General features: G+C 36.1%; 1 protein-coding gene across 4 annotated transcripts in view; it reads right to left on the bottom strand.

Annotated features, from left to right (window-relative positions):
• LOC150103934 (formin-binding protein 1-like) overlaps positions 1-22682 on the bottom strand; it is a 405525-nt gene that overhangs the window by 214861 nt on the left and 167982 nt on the right. For all 4 annotated transcript variants that reach the window (XM_090396622.1, XM_090396623.1, XM_090396625.1 and 1 more), the window contains exon 8: positions 1302-1448. In XM_090396622.1, coding sequence (XP_090252748.1) covers positions 1302-1448 — 147 coding nt within the window. The remainder of the gene's footprint in view (positions 1-1301; positions 1449-22682) is intronic.

The following is a 22682-nucleotide window of genomic DNA, read 5'->3' as shown; positions in this document are numbered from 1 at the left end:
CCCCCCACATACACTCACTGAACCTAATTTTATGTTGCTCCTGCCTAAAAAAAGTTATTTGCAAACCTGTAATACATTTTGAACTATGTTGTGGACTAAAAAATGTTTTATATTTTTATAAATTTTATATTTTTTTTGTATATTTTTTAAGTTTATTTTTTACATAGTCCAGAAACACTGCTCTAAAAAGCATGGAACTTTTTGCAAGCCAATTCAGGCCTCCAATAAATGGTGCAGTAAGTCTCAACACTGGGCAATGAAATTCATCTCCCATCTAAACATAATAACAAACATCCATACCCATGGCAGGATTCAAACCCACAGCCCATTGGTTGAAGAGTGGGTATGCTAACCACTTGGCAACCAGGCCAGCAGTAGCAACAGAAAGTAACCTGCTTATATATTTTGTCCTATTGGTTTCTATCATATACCAGATAATTTCAAATGCACTACCTCCCATGTCCCCATATTTCCTAATACGGATACTATCTATAAATTACAAACAAGTCTAAAATAATATCTCCTGTAGACATTAAGTATACATTATAATGAAATGATTAAATAAAATTCAGCATTATAACAGAAATTTAGTTCGAATTTCTCTGAAGACTGGTATATTATGCTTTTTTTTTAGACATATTTGAACTTTGAGAGCATTATGCAATTTTTGTTAAAGTGAAAAAATAAAGGTTTAAATTTGTTGCCTAGTATTATAATATCATACTGTACTATCATATGTATGAAGTATTGAGTTACGTAATTCTCATAATGTTATGTATTGGTTGCACAAATTCTTTCAGTTTACAAATGTGCTATAAGCAATCTCATATAAAATGCATTAGCTTGGAAGCTTTAGAATATGCTATATATTTACAATGGAAAGCACTAAAAGTTGAAATTTGAGGAACAGATCAAAATGAATAGTAGTCTTGTGAAAATATTCTGAAGTGTGAGAATGTGTTTCTAATGTGAAAACCAGCACGGCACATTTCCTTGTATTCAATAACACTGTAATAAATACAATCATTATATATCATCAAAAATAATCATATATTACAAACAGAACACAAACGTCTGTGTTTATAGAGATATATCAACAGACTGCTGTTCACTCTCTTGCCAAGAGTAAGATAGAACTAACATAGAAAATGTAATAGGTTCACATGATCTTTCATATAGACTTCATGATTATACTACCTACCATAATTATACTATATTAAAAATGAACCTACTTTAGTAAATGCTTAGAAAATATAGAGAAAAAAATAAGATTAATAAAGAATCAGAAATTTCATCATTACCTGCCTTGGATCTATTGAATCTGCAACTTTTATGATGCCATCTAAGCATTTTGTTAAAATAGGAATAACCTGATGATGAATTTCAGATGTATGTTTTATAAAGTTCTGGATACAGACTATTCTCCTTTCATCCATATCCTGAAGATTCTATGATGGTAAAAAAAAAAAAAAAAAACCTAATGATTAACTATAAGTGTTATGTGATTCATGTAAACATTATAAAAGTAGGCATTTATAAATTTTTAGCAATTAAATGGCATAGTAAAGAAAAAATTATTCCTGTATTTAAGACATCTTTACATGGTTACAAGAAAATAAAAAAATCTTATAAAACCCATCTCAGACAATTAAAAATAAGCAAGAATATAAAAGGCACCATAACACTTCCTTACATCCAACATGCAAATCTGGCATGGATAATCAATGATTATCACTCATGTTGAAGTTTAATTGAGAAAATAATTACTAACTAAATTTATTTATTTAATAAATGACTATGCCAATATTTTGCCTTGATGATCAAGGCATCTTTGTAATACAACTAACACATGCATGCAGGCACGATAGAGGGAAGGCAAATACAGAGTATGAAAGGCAAGATCCTACAGTCCTAACTGATGACATCCATGGGATAGTGATGGAAACTTACTGAAGGTCTCAAAATAACAATCTCCCATATTTTGGATAAAGTGAGGTAGTCAGATTTGTTCTGATTTGGTGAATACTAAAATGCCATGGCAGATTCAAGATATATCTCCCTGATTTGCATCTGTTCCTGTATTAAAAGGGAGGTTTCTTCCATAATTGGATCCAGTGATTCTCTATAGCATGGTCTGCTGCTCCAGAATAGCTGTAGTACAGGAAACTGACACATGCTGGTCAATATATACACAAACTCCTGCTAAAAACAGGGCTTTGAAGATTTGCTCCAATGAACAAGCACTTAAAGATGAATTAAAAGTTATCAGCAATACCTTCCTAAAAATGGTTACAGCCAATATACTATCAACAAAATTTTGTACAAGACCTCACTTAAACACAAAAATAAACTAGACTACAATAAAACTGTAACCATTCCATACATTAAAGGGATATCAGAAAAAGATGTTGAAAGTTAATTTTCACTTGGTTAGAATATAATAAATTTAGTTTAATCCTTTATCAAAGTGTGAGCAAACAAAGTTTGTGCCTGAAAGTATCTTCAGGACTGGGGTAAGGTGGTGCAACACCAGGATGACACCTTGCAAAGGTGGAGCAAGCTACTATCACTCCTATCTCAGTATCTCCCATAATGCAAAACACATCTCCTTGCGGATATGACTAATGTTATGCATTAAGGGAAGGGCCACTACCCAGACTAGTTTTGACCTTTATTGAGGTTTCTTCAGTGGGAGCCAGGCCCAAGTGGAGATACCAGCCAGAAGCATTAGCAAGGTCATCTCTACCTATAGGAGTTGCCAAATGGTGTACCACCTTTTTAATAAATTACTCTGGATTTAGAGAAAGATGTTGAAAGTTTATTTTTCATTTGGTTAGAATATAATAAATTTAGTTTAATCCTTTATCCAAGTGTGAGCTGGTATCTGCACTTGGGCCTGGCTCCCACTGAAGAGACCTCAATAAAGGTCGAAACTACTCTGGGTAGTGGCCCTTCCCTTAATGCATAACATTAGACATATCCGCAAGGAGATGTGTTTTGCATTATGGGAGATACTGAGATAGGAGTGATAGTATCTTGCTCCACCTTTGCAAGGAGTCGCCCTGGTGTTGCACCACCTTACCCCAGTCCTGAAGATACTTTCAGGTGCAAACTTTGTTTGCTCACACTTGGATAAAGGATTAAACTAAATTTCTTGAATCATTCGAACCATCCAGCACTAGCTTTATATGTACTCTCTGCATCCATGATGCCGGCCTGCTCTTTTAAATCCTTATATAAGGACATAGCCTTCTCCTGGATAATCAGTAAACTTAACAGTATCCGCTTCTGTTTCAGGTCATCGATTCCAGTGGGACAACAATTTCTCCATCTCCGATATTGGGCCCAGCCTCTTCTCGGTAATAATTGTGCCCTTCTACACTACCGCACCTTTCGTGCTTTCAACAATGAGAACTTCATCCTTCATTATTGTATTCACTGTCAAAATAGGTCGATTTGTTTCCTGAGCTGTTGTTGATAGAATTTTCTCACCTTCATACATACGAATTATTTTCAACTTTTCTTCTCAAGTAATTGCAGACCTTTATTTTTTTGATTTATTACCAGCTCATTTGGTTTTGCATTTGCATTCCATTTTAAGGATAAAAAAGCAACAAAACGAGCAGTGATAACAAGTGATAATGCTGTCAAAGACGCACCTGAGAAAAGTTGCAAATGTGTTCATATGCACTAGTAGATTTATTATGTAACTGCAAATTTACGTAAGTCGCATGTTATGTAACTCGGGGTGCAACTTTACTTAATAGATTGCATCCATGTGACTTGCAATTTCACATGGATGCTTATGACAGATGTATCAACTTAAAAAAAAAAAATCTTGCCAATAGTGTTGCCATCTATGGTCCAGGCCGAGAACGTTTCAGACCACCCTCCTACATTTCACTTCACACCACTATCCTGCCCAGAAGCTTTGAATTTTCAAAACTCCAGGGCTGAGTGAATCTCATCCTCAGGACAAGCACTGCACCTGGAACAACAGTCTCTACTCACATCATTCCACCAAAATGGATACAAGGAAAAAACCCTGACCAAAGTCCAACACCCCGTCAACCAGACTACACATACATTATATCTTTACCCTACATTGAGGCCACAACAGATAAACTGGGTTCCCTCCTGAAACAACACACATTCAGAACTGTATACAAACCTCTAAGCAAAATTTCTACTTCGCTAAGATAAATCAAGGATTGTCTAGGTCCTCTCTCCTTCCCTGGTGTCTACAACATCCACTGCGAATGTATAGCTCAGTATTTCAGACAGACAGGATGAACTACTTTGGTCAGGAGAAAATAACACAAAAAATACATCTAGAATGGAAAACCAAAACGCAGGCTATCTCAACATGCCATAGACAAAGACCATTTCATAAGATGGTAGAAAATCAGGCTACTTTAAATCCCAGTTTAAATCAGAGCAACTGTTCCTGGAAGTTGTACATGTTCTACAAAACCTGTACTCCATTCTGTATGGTTAATTGCAACAGAATGGATAGTATGATTTTAAACAAATTTTGTGGCCCAGCTCCTTCTACCCATCAAAAGTGCTTCTATCCCCTTCCATACACATGACTGTTGTTATCCAGGTAATTGTAATTTGTCTTCACTGATTGTGTAGTGTTAAACTGCCTCTGATAATGCTAGCTTAAGCTAGTGAAATGTCTGCTGTGAGTAATTAATCTAAGCTAGTAAATTATATGTTTGCATTTCAGTGTCTGTGTAGTTTTATGTTCCAGAAACTTCAGTAAATTGTGCACAGTAGTAAGAATTTGGCCTGATCAAGGCCTTATACAAGTTATATCAAGACTCTCATCATTGCCATAATCTGTTGTGATGTTCTAACAATTTTAGGATTGGTGACCCCTTAACTTCAAGTTTCTGTCTGCCACCATTCCCAGATATCTCTAAAATTTCTCCAATAATTATATAATCTACTTCCATTCTAGGCTACTACATTTCAAGACATACTTTGCAACCTTACATTGGCACCTGTACTCACTTGGCCATTCATATAATCTATTCAGATCCTCCAACATTTTTTCTCCTCATAGTTCTTTCGAACTTTGGATCATCTACAAACATATGCATATCTCCAGTTAATCTTTACCTTTCCATTTAATTCTTACCTTACACTTTGTGACATTATATTGGCAGTTCTATTCACTTTAATACTCACATGATCTATTCAGATCCTCCAACATCTGCTCTTCTTCTCAGAGCTCTTCCCAACTTTGTATCATCTGTAAATATCTGCATATCTCCAGTTAACTCTGTTCCATTATCATTAATGAAAGAGCCAAACAATAATGTTTCCAAAATAAAGCCTTGTGGAATTGTGCGGGTGACTTGCTTCTTTCCACTTTATCAATGAATAACCTGTTGATACCTATCTGACAACTGTTTTGCTATTCACCTCATTACTCTCTTATCCAGTCCTTTCCATTTCAAGTTAGTTGCTAGCATGTCATGTGACAGTCTATCAAGGCATTTAAAAAATCCAAGAAAACCACTATATGCATCTTTATATTGGGTACTAGAAGGCCAGGCCTCAGTACATGTGGCTGTTGATAAACAGCCCTGGAAAAGATATGCGCTATTTTTGTGTAATAATTGGTGATGTTGCTTGCATTTTAGTATTTCATTGTTTATTTTTGATAGCTTAGTGCAGCTGTCTGGTTGTTGGTCAATGTGGATTTGTTACCGACTATTTTTTACTAAATTTGAATGTTGCCTTGTATTGGACACAACGGTGATACAGATGAGATCTGCATGTCATGATGAACAAAGATCAAATGTTATGTTGGAGGTTTAATGGATTTTTTACAACACTCAGAAAGAATTAAATTAGAATTTAATACTCCTATATTTCATCCTAGTCACTAGGACATCTACGGGGATTACAAAAACAATTAATGTAACATGCACACAAAAACTTACAATACTAAGCCCAACCACGTGGGTGACACTAAAGTCCTATCTAGGTGGAGCGCCCTCTAAGGGCGGTAGTAGGTGGCCTGGAATGTAAGGTGGGACCTCTGGTGATGAGTGTTTCCCAAATCTTCGGAAGCTTAATGCAACCGTATTTGTTAAGATTTGGTTGGTTTCTGAGAGCTGCTGCTGCTGCTGCTTGAAACCAACCAAATCTTAACAAATTCCAAATCTGAGGAATTAGATAAGTACCAGATCGACATAATAGGGGTGACTGAAACAAAAAAGACCAAAACTGGTGAGATCGTTCTGAGTAATAAATACAAAATGTTATATTCAGGCAATGACAATCAAGGAAAAGAAGGAGTAGCCATAGTATTCAACACAAAATACGAGGCTAATCTTCTTGAATGGCAGTCAGTCTCAAGTAGAGTATGGTGGGCAAATATGAGAATGGGGAACTGGACAATGAGACTTATTTGTGCCTATGGTCCCACAGAAGGTTCTACTAAGGTAGAAGTGGAGGAATTTTTTGATGCTTTAGAAAACGCAACTGACACAATGAAAAAGGAAAAGTTGGTCCTTGTTGGGGATCTAAATAGCAGAGTAGGAAATGATTGTGAGACATACAAAAATATTTTGGGAAAATTTGGAGAAAAGAGCAAAGCTAATAATAATGGCAAATATCTGTTGGATTTCTGCTCAGGACATGGACTGGTTATTACTAACACCATGTTCCAACATAAAAATGTGCACAAATTCACATGGAGAGAAGAGGCAAGGAATAAGAAAAGTCTCATTGACTATGTTATTGTTGATAGTGATGTTTTCTCCCTGGTGCAGGACACCAGAGTGTACAGAGGATTTGAAATTGGAAGTGATCACCCTTTAGTCTTGAGCAGGATAAAATTGAATTTCATATTGAAAAGAATAACATGTAAGAAAGTTTTAAAGTGAATAAAAGTTGAGCAGCTCTCAGATGTGAACTGTAGACTAAAATACAGAAAGATTATTGAAAAGAAAATGAAAGAGTTTGAGAACAGGAATCAAACCTTGGAGATTCAGTGGCAAACTCTGAAGAAAACATTGATTGATTCTGCCAGAGAGGCATGTGGTGAGGTTGTGTGCAAGGATAAAAAAATCAGAACTCCCTCTGTGGACACAGGAAGTTAAAGAGGCAGTGAAGGAAAAGAAGAAAGCATACCAAAAGTTCCTGTCAAATAAGTCAGCTTGTGCTCTTAGAGAATATAGAGACAAATGCAAGAATGCTAAACACTGTGTAAAACTAGCTAAACAAAAGTCATGGGAGGACTTTGGCAAGAATATAGAAAATAAATATCAAGAAGGTGGCAAAATATTCTGGAGGGTTGTTGAAGAAGCTTAGGAATAGAGGAAAGAGTGCTGTAAAAGGAGTTAGAGATGATAAAGGTTACATGAAAACGGAAGATAAAGATATCCTTGAAGTATGCAGTAATTACTTCGAAAAATTGCTAAATGAAACAAGCAGTGATAGCACAGTGGTAAAAGACACGCTACAGGCATATCAGGAATACATATCCATACTTGAAGTAGAAAAAGCCATCAAATGCTTGAAATGTGGAAAGGCAGCAGGAGTAGACGATTCTCTGACTAAATTCAATTGCTGTTGTAATAGATATGGTATGAAGGTCAGCAATAAAAAGACAAAGACAATGAAAATAGGCAGAATCATTGAAAATGTCAACTGTGTTGTGAATGGAGAACCTGTGGAACAAGTGAAACATTTCAGCTACTTAGGCACGATTTTTGCTGAAGATGGTGGATTAAATATAGAAATAGACAACAGAATCAGCAAAGCTGGTATGGTGGGAAGTCAATTGAATAAATTCATATGGAATAAGAGAGAAATTAGTCGGAACACTAAATTAGCTGTATACAAGACAGTGTTCAAACCATTTTAACTTATGGATCTGAGAGCTGGGTCAGAAGTAGAACACTTGACCAAAGACTAGAGACCGCAGATACGAGATTCCTAAGAAAGATTAGAGGCATGAACAGATGGCATCAATGGCAATATCATATTAAAAACGAGGATATTAGGAAAGAGCTTGACATTGTCGGCATCCATAGGGAATGCATTAGTAGAGCTAATCTCAGGTGGTATGGTCACTTAAACAGAATGGGCGAGGAAAGATTAGCAGAACAAGTGTTCTCTGCCAGGTTGGCAGGAAAACGACCCAGAGGAAGACCAAGATATAGGTGGATTGATACGGTACAAAGCGCCTTAGACGATAGAAATATAAGATCTGATAATGTTGGCGTCTTGACAAGTAACAGACTGATTTGGAGGAAAATTGTAGATAGGAAGTTAGTAATGATGTAATTTTTTCATGTAGTACTGTCATATCCTGTACACTCCTTGAGGGTACATCGCAGGAATTTGATGATGATGATATTATGGATATCAGACAAAATAAATAGAACTCTACAAAATACAACAACCTTAAAGCCACCTTTAAACCTCCTGCAAAATTAAAGAACTTACTCAACTCATCCAAGGATCCACTCCCTCTGATAGTCCACACTGGAGTATACTATATTCATTGTACCTGTAATTTTCCCTATATAGGGGAAACAGGATGCAAACTCCTATCAGAAAAAAGGAACATAAACGACACATTAAATATAATAACTATGGTCAAGCTGGTCTTTCTGATCATGCCCTGAACACTTTACATAGAATTGACTGGAAAAGCGTCTGTTGTTTATATCACACCAAAACATGGTATGAATGTAAATTTAAGGAGGCCTGTGAGATTCTTAATAATCACCCTAATCTTAACAATAATGGTTGTCTAAAAAATCCAAAGAATATGGAAGGCACATATTCTACCCACTTAACCTTTCTCCCTACGAGTTAATTATAAATGGGACAATAGGCAATCCAGGATCCTAAATCTAATATAACAATTGTCATGTTAAATTAGGACATCATTTCTACTGTAATAAAACTATCTATATGAAAGAATGTTTCTCTGATGTCTTAAATAGAATATAGCTTCTAGTAATTTATTGTAATTATTGTAATTTTATTTTCACTAGAGGTCAGGCCAGTAGAATAACCATTGATCAAATCATTGTCTCTTCAGCATACTGTGTGAAATGTAATTTAGCTTGTCTTTTTATATATATATATATATATATATATATAAATGTGTGTGTGTGTGTGTACTCCAGATGATGACCTTAATATGAAGGTCGAAACATCGGGAAATTAAAATAATTATTTACAACATGGTTATGGAGTTCATAATTTGTGTAAAATTAATAGTTTCTATGTTCTTCAAGACATTTTGGTAGTTATTCCTGTTTGTCCAAAATAGGAAAGTTTGTAAGAGCAAGGGATGCTGTTGACCCCAGAATGGTCTAGAAGATGGAAAGGATCTTTCAGTAAACAGTGTGTACAAAATTGTTGCTTTCTGAATTTCTAATTTACAGTCGATAATTTTTGAATGTAATATAAAAATGAATTACATGATAAAATCATACTTGTTTCTTATGTTATTTAGTAACTTCTCCAAAGCCAAAGTTAATTAGTTACTTTTAGCCTATGCTGTGTGGGAAAACTAACTGACATCATCAAGCTGCAGAGGCATCTTTGTTTATGGTCTGCTTTCTAGATGGTAGTCACTTGAGCTCATGTAAACAGTGATAGTTTTTGTAGCTTGTGAATTTAAGCAAATTCATTTAGTGCTCACAACTTTACAGGTTATAGCTGGACGCTGGACTTAAAAAAAAAAAGGGGGGGGGGAAGAGACGGTATTAATATGAGATTCCATTAGCAGTTTTAGTGCATCAAACCTTCAGAATGTCACTATCGAAAGCAGAAAAGAACTGTAAATTCATTTAATTGTGAGAAGCTGCATAACTGTGACATAAATTGTTTATAAACTGCATGTATAAGCAGTATTTAAGTAGCTAAAGGAGTAAACATTTATGCTGTTCATATTAGAAATATTTAGCATGCAACCTAGAAGATGTTTTAACAAGGATGTCACCAATTTTAGGCATAAAAAATTAAGTTTGTGGCTTGTGACCTTTGCTATTGTGAGCACAGACTACTGGACATATTGAGTCTGAGACTGGAAACTTTTGCACAGAATGTTTTTCATGCATATATAGGACAGCAAAAATTTGAATAAAGATTGTGCCTCAGATGTAGGGAATGGCAAGCGATATTTTTGTTCTGGGATTTTTTAGGGGAAGTGGTTGGTCTTTAGTGGAGTGGATAAGGGATGCCAATTTTCTATATGGCCTGTAACAGGAGATCAGGTCATGTTTTTTTTAAGATTTTGGTAATTTTTTCAGAGGTGCCTCGGATGTAGGGAATGGTGATGGATTTAGAGTAATCTTTGTTGTGGAGGGGGGGCTGTGGTTTGTAGGTTTTAATATTTTTTGGATTTGGGGGAGGGGGGTAACCATTGGCTGAGAAAGTGTTGAGGATGTGATTTAGTTCAGTGTTTAGGGCCATGTCGTTAGAACAGATTAGTTTAGCCCTGTTGTATAGTGTTTTCACCACTCCATATTGTTGTGGGGGGGGGGGGGGGATTGTTGGTGAATGTATCTGCCTGTATGGGCGGGTTTTCTATAAACTGAGAAAACCAAGGTTCCATCAGGCTGGCGGGTGACTAGTGTGTCTAGGAATGGGAGACTGTTGTTTTCCTCTTTTTCGGGTGAACTTGATTCTGGAGGTGTTGGTTGTTTAAGTGTGTGTGTTTCAGAGTCATGTGGCCAAATAGCGAACACATCACCAACGTAGCGAAGCCATATGGTAAGTTTTTGTGGGGCAGAGGCTAAGGCTTTTTCTTCAAAGTTCTCCATAAAGAAATTGGCCAAGGGTGGGGAGAGTGGTGAACCCATGGCTGTCCCCTCTATTTGTTTGTAGAATTTTCCCTGCCAAACGAAATAGCCTGAGTTCATTGTGAACTGAAATAAGGCTAAGATATCGGGAGAAAATTTAGCTTGGATTAGCTCTAAAGTTTCCTTGAGTGGGACATTTGTGAATAAGGAGGAGACATCAAAGCTGACCATTATGTCAGTATGTTGGAGTGTAAGATTTTCTATGCTGGCTTTGAAGTAGGCTGAGTTTCACAAGTACAGCCATTCTGGTTTTGCAGACTATGCTCTGGATACACGCCACAGAATATGGTGGAAGAAAGCTACAGTAATACACCGTAGCAAATACAAATTCGAAAGACTATTTATGGAATAAGCCTCAGCCCTAAGAAACTCTCTAAACCTCAACAAATTTGGTTGTATGTGACTGTCCCAAATTTGGGAGGCTTACATCAGCAGACCTTTAGCCCAACGGCCAAGAACACCTACTTAGCCTGCTAGAGGGCACCATCAGGACTTTTAGGAGAACAATAGCTTCATCTCTTCATTCTCAGTCACTATGTTGTAGTGCCTACGTGTATGTGCCTTTTTTTTTTTTTTTTTGTAAGTTGCTTTTGAAGATGGCAATGTGACATTGTGGAAATATCGGAAATATTTATTAAAGTGTAATTTAATTTATATTCGTATCTACGTTATTCAATTCCTTAAGTGATTTAATAATGCATAACCAATGTATAAGCCTGTCTACTGTATTAATAATATACTTAAATGATGCAATATCAGAATGTATCCTGAGAGTTTGAAGAATAAATAAGGTCAAATGGATGCATAATCTTATCATGCAAGATATTCATAAGAAAAGGATGACATGGAAGGAATACCATGTGCATAAGGATGATGTCCATTATGAAAATTATAAACAGCAGGCCAGAAGAGTCAAAACTATTGTATGGAAAACTAAGTCTGAGTATGAAAAGAAATGGACTACTCTGCATGCTAAAGACAGCCCCAAAGAATTCTATTGTTATCCTGCAAGTAAAAGAAAAAATGAATAATAAAGAATAACTACTGAATGTAATGGTGTGAGGGGTGACAGATGCAGAAGAGGCTGTTGAATTAATGAGTAGCTGTTTTGCTAAACGCTATCAAACTAGTGTATGCACCATAGAGCTCACTGTTACTTCTTCACTGGTTGAAGAAACTTAGGTGTATGAGTCACAAACCGAATAAGTATTCAGCAATAGGGACAGATGGGATATCAGCACAGGAGCTGTATCAATCAACCTTAGACCTTGGTCACCTGATTCTCTTTCCTGCTATCTTGGCATCATTTATAATATGATTCTGCCATTTCTGACATTGGTTCAATGCCCTAATTTTTCTCAGAACACTCATATCTGTGGTCTCTAGTCTTTGATCAAGTGCATTATTTCTGATCCAATTATCAGATCCATAACTTAAAACTGGTTTGAACACGGTCTTGTATATTGCTAGTTTGGTGTTTTGGTTAATTTCTCTTTTGTTCATATACATTTATTCAACAGACTCCCCATCATATCAGTTTAATTATTTTGTTGTCTTTTTCCAAATTTAATTTGCCATCTCCACTAAAAACTATGCCTAAATAGCTGAAATATTGTACCTTGATCTATAGATTCTCCATAAAGAATGCAGCAGAAGTTTTCTATGTTCCTGCCTATTTTCATAGTTTTGGTCTTTTTATTGCTGATTTTCATGACAAATTTGTTACAGCTATTAAGCAATTTAGTTTGAGAACACTGGATATGTTTAGAGTACATCATCATCTGCTTAAAGCAAAGCTGACATGCTCAATTCTAGTATCAGGCCTAATGTCACTTTCTTTCATAATGTGATCTTACATCATACAGATGATGTGAGAGTGCAGATAATGTGCATCCTTGTCTTATCACTAATTTTACATCAGACCATCTTCCTGTATTTCCTTCAATTATTTTTATTTCGTATCCAAACACAAGTAGTACAGTAGCAAGTAAGTGGTACAACATTATTTACAACAAATTAGGATACATTACAATGAGATCAGCTTAGATTTGGTAGGTGGATTATATAGGGAAATAATAATTAAATATGAAAAAAAAAAAAAAGGAAACTATACATAACTTATATACAATAGATATGGTCAGATGTTCCTCCAGTATCTTGCACAATCAACTGCTCTTTCCGTGCAGGATATAAAGTCCTCTTTTGTGCAAGGTGATGGAAGAAAGGGGCAAGCAAGAAGGTGTTCCATGGATGGGTTGTCCCACACTCACAATTGTCTGGGCCAGTGAGGTAGCCTCATCTGATGAGGTTTTGTTTGCAGCATCCTGTCGTTCGCAGTCTATTGAGGCTTTTCCAAGTATTCCATTCCAAATGGGCACCACGTGTAAGATGTTCGGCTATTGGAATACCAGCATTATTTTCAGGATACAGTGCAAGCCATTGTTGAAGTCTTGTTTCTGGGAGGTTTTTAGGTGGTTCAACAGTTGCCAGGAAGCTATGTCGGGATCTTAGTCTTTGGGGCACTGCAGTCTGGCTGAATAGTGGGTGGCATTCATCATTCATTTATCTGCTTCTTTCATCAGCTGAGAATGCAGATCTTCGAATTGAAGGGGGTGCAATACCTGCCAAATTATACAGGTCTTTTAGTGGTGTTGGTTTCAGGCATCCTGTAATTAAGCGGCAGCTTTCATTCAATGCTGGATCAAGTTTTTCAGCATGGCAGGATCTGGACCATACTGGGCAGGCGTATTCAGCAGAAGAATAGCAAAGGGCCAAGGCAGAAGATCTCAGTGTGTTAGGGTCTGCACCCCATTTGGAGGAGGTAAGCTTTCGTAATATATTGTTTCTCACATTCATTTTTGCCTTTATTTTTTCCATGTGGGTTTTATATGAGAGGGTGCGATCGAGAGTCACACCGAGATAGATTAGGTTCCAGGAATGTTCTATTTTAGAGCCTACTCAAGAAATCTGTAGCTTCCTGTTGGCCTCGTTATTGTTAAGGTGGAAAAGGCCAGTCTGGGTTTTCAAGTTTGTTTGGTTTTAGTTGATTGCTGTGTATAGTATGTGGTTAGACTATTTAAAGGCTAGTGCTAGAGTAGTTTCAATGGACTTGAAATTTTTTGATTGAGTAGCTATGGCAAGGTCATCAACATAGATAAAATTTCTAGTTCCTGGAAAGATGGAGAGATCATTGACGTAGATGTTGAAAAGTAATGGTGGTAACACACTACCCTGGGGGAGGCCATTTTTTCGGAGGTGCCAGCGGCTCTTCCTACCCCCCCCCCTAGGGTCCACATAAAAGCGTCTGTTTTCCAAGAGTGATTGGATCAGGAGGACAAGGTGATAGTCTATAGTTATTCTACATATTTTATTTCTGAGTGTGAGATGGTTTATGGCAGCATTTCTCAACCTTTCTAAGGCCAAGGACCAGTTAAAATGCTGAAAACAATTCTATGGACCACTAAGTTACAGAGGCACAGCTGAGGAGGGGACGTCCACCCTGGGTGGCTTTTTTTAGCATTTAAGAAATCTTCCCATACTGTCTATAAAACAGAAACTGAGTGATGACATAGACTACAACAATGTCATTGAAGATTTTGCAAACAGAAAAGCAAGAAAAATAACATTTTAGAATGTTGGAATTAAAGTTTTACATCAAAAATAAACAGTGTTTTTAATTTATTTCCTTATACGTCGTTTTGACCTTTCATAATTTTTTTAAAAACGTAAGTAGGAATTACCAACATTTCGAAAAAACTGTGTGATTTATAACAAAATAAATCTAAAAAGCATGGTTTGAATACACATGTAAACATAATTAAATTGGAAGTAAACGATTAAAAGTGTATCATCATTGAACAAAGTTTTAATTTTTATTAAACAAATAAATAATATGATCGGAGTCGCTGGATATCTGGCTCAATATTGGTCGAGTTCAGTCGAAGATCGGCATACACACACGAAGACAATTTCTGTATTTTGTTTTTATTTGAAGGAGCGATGAAAATCCTTCCTCACAAAGTTAAGTTGTAGACAACTGCATGACAATTTTCAATGCTTGTTCAGATAATTTGGGAAATTCACTTCTCACTGAAGGCGAGATCCAAAATAGAGCTAAACCAAGATCACGGAATTGCATTTTAAGCCCACTGTCACTTGAAAGCTCAATTAACTGTTCTTTTTTTGATAACAAAAGTCGTTCTCGTGACTGCAAGCCTGAAATGGATCGCAAACCCACAGAAATTTCTTATAAAAGTTATTCGAAAATATGTTTCAAAATTCACTTTCAGATTTTTGAGGTGGTCACAAAACCTTTCCAGAAACTCAGAATCAACAAAAATATCATTTTCCACTAAAAAGGATTCCAATGTTGGAAAAGGTGCAAATTGCCTATCTTTTACATAATTAATCCATAAAACCAGTTTTTTTTTCTCGAATGCTTTTATTTTGTCTTAGGGATCAAGAACAGTTAAAGAATTTCCCTGAAGGGAGAGATTTAGTTCATTTAATTTTAAAAAAAAGTCTGAAAGATAGGATAGTGTTGATAACCATGCTTCGTCAACAAGGAGTGATGCAAAATCAGGATTACTTTCATTTACAAATAATAAAACTTCGTGCCTTAACTGAAATAACCTTGTTAGTACTTTTCCCCTGGAAAGCCAGCAAATTTCAGAATGAAGCAAAAGTTGTATATATTCACTGCCTGCCCATTTCATCGCAGATACTGAAAATAATTACATTGTAAGTACTGAAAATAAGTACATTGTTATACAGCATAGTTTTAAATTCTGGTAGCATTCCTTTGGAGGCTAACACTTTCCTATGTATGAAACAATGTACTCAATTCATATCTGGAGCTACTTCCTTGACCATAGAAACAACCCCACTATGCCTGCCCGTAAGGGAGCGAGCTCCATCAGAACAGAAGTCTATACATTTTTCCCACTGGATCCCTTTATGTATTATGTAATTATTGAGAGTGTGAAATATTTCTTCTCCAGTTGTTCGAGATGGCAAAGTTCTACAAAACAGAATATGATCATGAATGTTGTTATCATGTGCATATCTTACGTAGCATATTAACTGCGCATCACTTGTAACATCAGTAGTCTCGTCTATTTGTAACGCATAATAAGGGCTCTTCTTAACTCTTTTGATTAACTGAGATTCTACGTCACCTGCCATATCATTAATTCTGCGACCAACAGTGTCATTTTAAAGAGGAATCAAATCAACATCTTTTAGTAACTTGTTGCCAAACATCATTTTTACCACATCTTTTATAGCTGGAAGTAATGAATTTTCCCCGATAGAATGAGGTTTCCCTGTTTTCGTAATGCGCAAACTTAAGAGATGCGATGCTTCCAGTGCTATTAATGGAACCCATGGCAGAAACTATATCTTTCCCATGATTTAATGCCCTATGCATCGCTGAAAAAATTCAAATGGCTTATTTTTCGCATCACAATGTTTAGTTTCTAAATGTCGGAGTTTCGCAGGTTACATGCACTCGTTCGACAACACTTCACAACACAAAACACACTGAGGTTTCTGTTCACTTTCATCTCCACACCAAGTAAACCCAAATTCCAAATATGAACTGTTATATTTCCTACTGTATTTTTTCTTTGAACTGCTTGTTTCTTTTTCTTCAATAGTATCAGATTTACTTGCCGTTACAACACTTGTATCACAATTAGGGTTCGCATTGCCTGTTTCATTTGCCCTTTTTTTTCAAAGTCTTAGTTCTAAGCCACTTTTCCATTATTAAAAAACGTTTCCAAAAAATATATAAACATATAATACTGGGGTTAACTCAGAACACACTTTGCCCAAGTATCACTTAGCACTTCTCAAGATATACTGAGCCTTAGCTGAAGGAGGGAAACCTTCAATAATAGAAATCAATAAACAACAAGACATTGGTTGAAATGGGGATAACACATGTTCGCTTCACCCTTCTATTATTATTGTCATTCTGCCGCTACAAATTTAGCAGCAGAATGATTTTTACTTACTTATTCAATTTTAATTTGGTTAGATAATTAAAAAACATATATTTATTTAATTAATATTTAAGTCTGCCTGCAGACCACCTGTCCCATTGTCGTGGACCACAGGTTGAGAAACATTTTTTATGGTATGGAATATGCTGCAGTTAGGTCCACAAAGACTGCTCCTGTGGCTAGTTTTTGCTCATAACCATTTTCTATATATTGAGTGAGGTTGAGAATTTGTGATGTGCAGAATTTGCCTGGTCTAAAGCCAGCCTGCTCAGTAATAAGATGGGGTTCGATTAGGGATTGCAGCCTATTCAAAATTAATCGTTCATAGAGTTTAAAGAGGTTGCTGAGTAGCGATATAGGTCTGTAATTTTTTGCTTCTGTTGGAGTTTTCCCTGGTTTCAGAAAGGTCACCACTTTGGCATGCCTCCAGATAGTTGGTATCCTTAGGGTTCTGAGGCAAGTGTTGTATAGGTTTAATAACCACTCTTTAGTCTTATTTCCAAAATGTTTAATCTGTTCATTACAGACATCATCAAGGCATACAGATTTTCTAGGTTTTAATAGGTTTATGGCAGCATTGAGTTCAGTGATGGTGAAATCTGAGTTAATCATATTTTGTTCCTCACTTGGGGTTCTAAGTATCTTCTTTTTTGTGTGCTTTTTAGTGAATTTTCCATTCAGCAGCAGCTGGTGAGCAATTTGATTAGCTGTTACCTACGGATGCTCATATGGCTTAGTGAAATCCTTCCTAATTCTGTTGATAAAGTTCCTTGCCTTTCTGCTACTATGGATCATATCAAGGGCTTCTATTTCTTTTTTCCATGAGGAACGCCTTTCCTCTGCCATCTTGGAGCATAATTTTTCTCCTGCTTGGATAGGCTCTTCTGAGAAGGGGTTGGTGTTGCAAAGTTGTAAGTAATCGGCATACTGGGCTTGTATGTCATTGGAAAGGCCTGGAATGTAGTTTGTGCGGCATCCTCGGGGGATGTGTTTGGTGGAGATTTTCCTCAGTATTTTTATGAATTCAGGATACTCTTTAGGGTTTGGAGGGGGACATGTTCTTTGGAGTGGTCGAGATCTTCCATGAAACCCTTCCAATTAGCTTTTTTAAAATTAAATCGTCATCTGTAAGGGACTGTGTTAGGCATAATTGCTGGGTTGAATTGAAGCATTATAGGTCTATGTTGAATATCTGGAATCAGATTTAAGACCTTTTTAACACAAACGTTGGATATTTTTGAGCTAACAAATATGAGGTCAGGATTATAGCCTTGCTTCCATCTGCCACTGTTGAAAGAAGCAGGGAGTTTTGGATTATGTATCAGGTTTAGAGAAAAGTTTTCAGCCCATTTTTCAACAAGTTCCCCATCTTCATTGGACTTTGTGTAACCCCAGTTAACACTATGGCTGTTAAAATCACCTAATACAACATTAGTCATGTATGCATTATTATTGAGGAGGATATCAGGGAAGGAAAAAGCTTCTTCTGGTGGTTTATAGACTGAGGTGATTGAGATATTTTTAAATGTGATTGTAATAATCTCAATGTTACTGTTGTTCATTGAGTCAATGGACAATGAGATCAAGTTCTCTTTTGTAAATATTGCACTACCATATTTATCGTGGGGTATTTCTTTGATGAGTTTCATGCCATGGATGTAAGGTCTTGCAGCACCTTCTCCTCTGTGAGTTTCTTGCAGGCAGAGCACATCGCAGTCATTATCTCTGCAAATATTTGCAACGAGATCTTGCTTGACACTGGAGAATTAACCTCCTGACCAGGCCATCTGAATTATGCAGTGTAGCCACTGCAAAACTTTTATGCCATTATACTTGAGCATTTCTGGTCGAATATCATCTACTTCAGCTGCCCTTCAGCATTTCAAATTTTTTATGGCTTTTTCTACCTCAAGTACTGATATGTATTCCTCTTGAAAATTTTCTAGTATAGTTCTATCACTGCTTGTTTCATTTTGTCTCATTTCTTTTCATAATGTTTGTATCATAAGTCTACAATTTACCCATAAAAGCTGTTCAATTTTAATTATTTTTATAACTTGCTTACTTACTATTCTTTTCAATGTGATATTCATCTTCATTTTGCTTAGCACTAAGTAATGGTTATTCCCAATTTCAAATCCTCTGTACACGCTTGTACCCTGAATGAGCATTAAGATATCATTATCAACAATGAAGCTTTTCTTATTTCTTGTGAACTTCTCTCCATGTGAACTTGTGTGCATCTTCATGTTGGAATAAGGTGTTAGTAATGACTAGTCCATGTTCTGCGCAGAAGTCCAGCTTTATGGTAGTTCTGTCTTGTACTCTGTCTTAAAATCTTGATTATTATAGGTTCTTTGATATAGTTGTCTGAGTGTGTTTATGTTTCCTTAGGACTGTTAGTTCATCATTCCACCAAGGTACTGATTTTCAACTGTTGATGTTTAGTTTCTTGGTTGTACTGAGTGTTGGGTCACAGGATTTTTTCAGACCTGATGAAAGCAAGGAAGTCTATATCGACTTCTGCTGATTCCCAGATTGCTAATGTCTAAGCTAAGCTAAGCTGTTGTTCGCTGATCTCAGTAGTACAGTAATGCTCTGAGATTAGGCATGCAAATTCTCTTTTCAATGCTTTACAAATGTGTTTAGATTGGTTTTGTTGGTGAAGTACTTGATGTTAATGCAATGGTTTGTGTATCCTGTTTAAATTTTTGTTACTGATGATGAAACGTAATACGCGATGATCGGAACCACAACTCCATTCAGAAATCTGGGGTAAATCTGTCAGAATAATGAAGCTGTTCCCTCTGGTATTTTCAAATGATGAGGTATTACTGTCATTGTTTAGTAGTATGTGTAGGGAATTTGATGCTAAAAACACTCTTCCAGATTTGTACCTATTTTATTAATGCTCTAGCTAAACCATACAACCAAATGGGTGTTGCTATTCATTCCTAGAATACGGCCATGACGGATGGTAAAATCCACAATGTTTCCCATTTTTTCTAAGTCTTATTTTATGTCATTATGATGGTCTAGATACATGCTCACAGCAAAAGTTTTAATTCCTCTGTACATAATTTTGATAAGTATTGAATCTTCATTGCTCTACTGAGAAATTAATTTTGCCTCACCTTTAGGCCTGACCACGAGTATTGCAGCACTCTTTCTTTCTGATCCTGTGGAAAATATTTTATAATTAATTTGAAAGCCACATATTTTGTTGTTGATGTTGTAAGGTTCTTGTATTAATGCTAGTCCTATATTTCTTCTACCTATGAATTCTGTTATTTATAGAAATAAATCTTCAATGCTCTATCAAGGCAATAGAGCGTTGAAGATTTATTTGAAGGCATGCCAGGTAAGTAGTGCTGTTTCTGCTAACTTTATTATTGCTTTCCATAATCTATGTTTTGAATTTTGGGCTATCTATAGAAGTTGTATGTCAGGCAGTTTTTGCTTAGTGCCATGTGTTTGCAGTTGTTTTTGGCTTTGATATGTTTGTTAAGAATTTGGCAATTTATACAGTTCATCTTGGACTCATTTCATGGGCACTTGCTGAACTTGTGTTCCTTAGAGCAGAACGGAGAGGTAGATTTTCTCCTACATATGATGGTGGAATTTATTGCAGTTAAAACACTTCAGAATACTTATGTAGTCTGCACCATGGCAAATTCTCCACAGCATTTTACCACCAGTTTTCAGCCATTTGGTCCTCACTGTTGGATTGACTTCAATAATTAAGTTTCTCTTGTTCATTTTTTTTTTAATTTATGATGAATTTCTGTGTCATCTTTGTATCGCCATTAAAGAGTGTTCTTCGTTCTGCATGCGTATTGAGTCAATTGCATTGTTCGTATCGGTTTCGCTGGGAATATCATATATTAGTCTTGGAAGATGTTTCTTACTGGGATTTGCTATTAAATGTCTTTGCATTCCTTACATATTTCATTATGGAGTAAGTCTCTATCAGTCTTTTCTTTGGATTCAATTAAGACTTCTCCATTATTAGTACTTTTCATTTCTGTGATTCTAATTTTGATTTTTCTTGGGTCTACTTTTTCTTTTCTGATATTTTTGGTTTCTTTGCTGAAATTGAGCTATCAGTTTCACTATTAATTTATATCAAGGATTGTTTTCAGATTTGTCTTTGTTTTTAGCATTGCCTTTAATGACTTGTGAGTATAGCTGGCTGAGCTAAATTAGCCTGGACCTGTTTGTTTGTTTGTAGTGGAGTGTAGCTCTTTTGACACTTTTGTTTCATTTTTCATTTTATAGAATACCTTCATTAGTTCATTCAATGGAACCAGCGTGTCCTTTTTAAAATCATTTCATAAATTACTGCTTACTTTGGCAATGTTATGCAGAAAATCGAGGACTTTTTAAATTCTAATTCATCCTGTGCTGCCATTAGTTGTAGTATAATAATTTTCCAATTGAACTGCTAAGTTTTTCTAAGGTACAAGTTTAATTAAGAAAACATACTTACAGTTTTGCTGCTTGTTGAGACCTTTGTGCCTCCCAGTGGCAGCAGTGTGTGTGTGGGGGGGGGGGGCTGTCCCTTGCTACAGAAGTTAATCCTATTATGAGAGGGGGGTGTTGTTTTAATGGTAGATGAATGGATACAACCTGACCAGCAGTATTCGGCCCAAAAGGATAGAATAAAAATCACTCACATGCTCAGAATTTTAATACTATGGAGTAAATTTCTCACTGTTGAAAAGAACACTGTACAAGCTATCAGTCGGCACTAGATACATCCAGTTTTCCTGTTCAATACTGCACAAAATCAAGATAAAAAGAGTAGTGATCTCAGGCATATCCGAGCTTACACTGTGTGTGTGTGCGTGTTCACAAATGCTAATTTTACAAATAAAATTCTATTTAAAAAAAGTTGCAACTGACATGTCATATAAACTGTGTGAAAATGCACCCACCCAAAGTGGAAATGATGTACATATGCTGAAGGGAGTTCCTGCAGGCAATGTGGACACGGCCTGATGTCGATGTGTTAATAGTCTCCTCTACATCCATAATTCAAATGAATCGATTCACTTTCTTCTTAACGATCTGGCTTTCAAATTCCTTTTTACACTGAGCTTTCACATCACTAATGGAAATAACACTGCTTAACAATTCTACCTTTCATGGCCTTACTAACATCAATCTTTCATAATTTTTGTGAGGATTTACACAGATATCCTTGTTTTAGTTTCATCTCTGCATTGGACATCATTTCTTATTCTAGATCCAGTAAATCACAACTTTCTACCATCTCTGTTTTCTCTCTCTCTCTCTCTCCCCTCAATAACTTCCCAACTTACTAGGATTCATCACTTTTGTTTTGCTAATGTTTAAATAAAGCTGAGCTTTTTTTATTTTCCCTCTTAACAAACAGAATCAACTGCTCCAGATCTTCCTTAGTTTCTGCCATGAGAGTTGTATCATCTGCATACCTTATTCATTTTTCTGCTATTAATTTTAATTCCTGCTGGGTGTTTGGCTAAGTCATCCATTCACATAATATAATGCACTATAAATTAAAAAGATAGGGAGACAACATAAAACTCTGCCACACCCCTCTTTCTACTTGAACAATGTTTCTCTGAAGACTACTTTTAATGAAGCTTCTTAGTTGTTATACAATTCTCTAAGAAAATTAGATGCTCAGGTATTCAAGAGGAATGTGATGAGAACAAGAGGTTCTCATCACATTCCACAATCTGTTGTGATCCACACAGTCAAAAGCTTTCTTATAATCAATAAAACACATAATACTTTCTTTTGAAATTCCCTTGTTCTTTCCATAATTCATCATGTTTGCTATGTG

Source organism: Typopeltis vanoorti, chromosome 8, assembly GCF_054136105.1.
Source record: "Typopeltis vanoorti isolate ZY-2024b chromosome 8, IOZ_Tvanoo_1.0, whole genome shotgun sequence".
Classification (NCBI taxonomy): Eukaryota; Metazoa; Arthropoda; class Arachnida; order Uropygi; family Thelyphonidae; genus Typopeltis; species Typopeltis vanoorti.
The sequence above is the reverse complement of the archived record's forward strand: the minus strand, read 5'-3'. Positions and strand labels throughout refer to the sequence as shown.